This window comes from Mus caroli, chromosome 11, assembly GCF_900094665.2.
Source record: "Mus caroli chromosome 11, CAROLI_EIJ_v1.1, whole genome shotgun sequence".
Lineage (NCBI taxonomy): Eukaryota > Metazoa > Chordata > Mammalia > Rodentia > Muridae > Mus > Mus caroli.
Window position 1 is genome coordinate 78,819,644 of NC_034580.1, and position 2,858 is coordinate 78,822,501.

The window sequence follows — 2,858 nt, forward strand, 5'->3', positions numbered from 1 at the left end:
GAACTCACTCTGTAGACCAGGCTGGCCTCGAACTCAGAAATCCGCCTGCCTCTGCCTCCCAAGTGCTGAGATTAAAGGTGTGCGCCACCACGCCCAGCTAAACCGTGTTCTTAATTTTTTAAAAATTATACCATGACGTCTTTTTGTTTAGAATATTCAAAGTTATATGATTCCATCTCCCTCCTGTACTCAAGGTGAGTGAGTGAGATAATTTCACCCCAAGAGACCAGTTTCAGACTGGCCCCATAGTTCTATGAATCTGAAGAAAGAGACAGTCAGACCTGTGGCTACATGGAGTGGACTTTATTGGGGGCGCTCATTGCTCTATTGTGGCAAGGCGAACAACTGGGAACGGACAAAGCTGGACATATGTATGGCCTAGGGCAAAACTGATTTCATCTCAGCTGGATATTACCCAGCTTAAGCTTGTATCAGAACCAGACACATTCCAAAGCCCCAAAGACTACCCTAATAATTTATCCATTTATAATCTGCTGAGAAACCGCAAGAAAACCCAACAATTACTCAAAGACAATCTTGATGTTTACAACTCCAGATGGCTCTAACTGTGTCAGGCGGAGTCCACATGAATACTGTTGACTGCTCTAATCCTGAACAGAAGGATAAATGCTTTAAATATCTATAAAAACAAGGTCTCCTAGGCAGGCAGTCACTGGGGAAGACAGAAGAAAGTGGTGACAATGCCTGCTCAAGCAATGACCTTGTTCCCAGGTCTTGGGCTTTGCTTCAGAGTGCTTAGGCACCTCTGAACTCTCCGATCGCTGGGGTCGGCACAGACCTGGATTCCCCTCCTGCTGATAAAGCTGAAGAAAAAGGAGAAGAAAGATTACAAACAGAGCTCTGTAGTAAAGAGAGAAGGGGATCCCTGTTCTCTGGACCCTCTGATTGTCCACTCAACAGTCTGTTCTTTCCAGGAGGTAGCTCAGCACCATCATCCCCTCTCTGGGGTCCCCTCTAGACCTGTGANGTTCTCTAAGGACTCATGGAATGACTCTGTCAGCTATCTCCTTCTCTACACCCTGAAGTATCCCCCCAAACCCCCCCCCCCCCCCCCCCCCGCCACCTGGTGAGATCCAAGGATTGGCCTTTTCTGGAAGTCTATCCACCAGGTCACCTAAGATCCTGGAGGCTCCCTCTCCCCATAACACACACTGAGTGAGTTTGACACTTACATGATGCCCGGCTTGATGCACCCACCACTGGTGGGGAAATAACCTATAAATCTTCTACACGGGATCTGTGTGGCATAGGAGAAGCAGCAGTCTGAAGAAGAGTCTTGAAAGCCTGTAGGAAGACAAATGGCCAGGCCATTGCTCTCAAGAGTGCAGTGTGTGTGTGTGGGGGGGTGGGGCGTGGGGAGAAGCGTATCATGGAAATTGAGAAGGGTTAGAACTCAAGGGATGCTTCTGTTCTTAGCAGGTGGACTCAGGGCACCCAGGTATATGCAGAGAAGGCATCACTGGGGTGAGTCTCCATACCACGTCTCACTCTTTCCAGAGATGCTCAGCACCTTCAGGACCCTTCCATCCTGTTCTGCCATGGGGGGAGGTGAAGCTATAATGGCATATCCACCCAGCCCCTTTAAACATGTCATATCTGGTCATTTACCTTGATGGATTATTGGAGGGTTATAGCGACGATCTTCTTTTTCCATTTCTGGAAGAAGCAGAAAAGGTGGGGAAATAAATTCATGGTTGCTGTATTATAATCGCCCCACCACTCACCACATATTCCACCCTTAGGTTTTGGTGAACAAAGCAAGATCTTGCAGCCCAGGGTGGCCTGAAATATCAATTCTACAGCACCAAACTTGGAGTGCTAAGAACACTGTGTGCACCTCCATGCCCGACTCCCCTTCTCCCATCTGAAGGTAGCAGGTTCTGTTGTTGGATCTCTGTTAACCCGTCTGGGTCAAAGGCCTGCTCCAGGATAGTGTGTCTTGTTACTATGACATTTTCTCCACCCTGTGACCCTTTGAAAATATTTCAGAAATAAAAACATTCTGTTGACTCTAAAGTACTAAAGATGAGCTGCAAACCTAACACAGGTAAGTTAACTGAAAGTGCAGTTTGTCATAGGCCAGTTGTGTCTACACATCTGCCATCTATGGGACTCTAGAAACAAATTTCTTAGCAACCCATTTGGTGGTATGATGTCCTTCATAGTGTGGTGAAGTTTTGTTTTTTAAACTATATTTGTCCCATTAGTATAAAGATAATGTAGGAACGTTATTTTGTTACTACGTTTCTTAGATTGTATCTGGCATAAGAGACAGGCTCAAGCCTCCTCTCTCTCTCTCTCTCTCTCTCTCTCTCTCTCTCTCTCTCTCTGTGTGTGTGTGTGTGTGTGTGTGTGTGTGTGTGTGTGTGTGTGTGTTCAGGTTAGAGTAGTTAAGCCAGCAGGAAGGACGGTGGTCCCATCTAACTAGGTAGCAAATTGCTCTTAGGTCACACCAAGACTCTGCTGCTCAGAATCTTGTCCAAGTGGGTCCAAGTGGTTGCTTTCATTTTGCACATAGAAAAGTCTCTGGTTGGGCTGGAGAGCTGGCTAAGCAGTTAAGAGCACTGACTGCTCTTCCAGAGGTTCGGAGTTCAATTCCCAGCAACCACATGGTGGCTCATAACCACCTGTAATGAGATCTGACGCCCTCTTCTGGTGTGTCTGAGACAGATACAGTGTACTCACATAAATGAAATAAATCTTGAAAGAAAGAAAGAAAGGAAGGAAGAAAGAAAGGAAAGAAGAAAAGAAGGAAGGAAGAAAGAGAGAGAGGGAAAGAGGGAGAGAGAGAGAGAGAGAGAGAGAGAGAGAGAGAGAGAGAGAGAGAGAGAGAGAGA

General features: G+C 46.5%; 1 protein-coding gene across 1 annotated transcript in view; it reads right to left on the minus strand.

The window, feature by feature from the left end:
- Window positions 1-284: 284 nt before the first annotated feature.
- LOC110305675 (C-C motif chemokine 6) overlaps window positions 285-2,858 on the minus strand; it is a 5,334-nt gene continuing 2,760 nt past the window's right edge. The window contains exons 2-4 of the mRNA XM_021177740.2: window positions 1,630-1,677; window positions 1,194-1,305; window positions 285-824 (exon numbers count right to left, since the gene is read on the minus strand). Of these exons, the coding sequence (XP_021033399.1) occupies window positions 710-824; window positions 1,194-1,305; window positions 1,630-1,677 (275 nt within the window). The 3' untranslated portion in view covers window positions 285-709. The remainder of the gene's footprint in view (window positions 825-1,193; window positions 1,306-1,629; window positions 1,678-2,858) is intronic.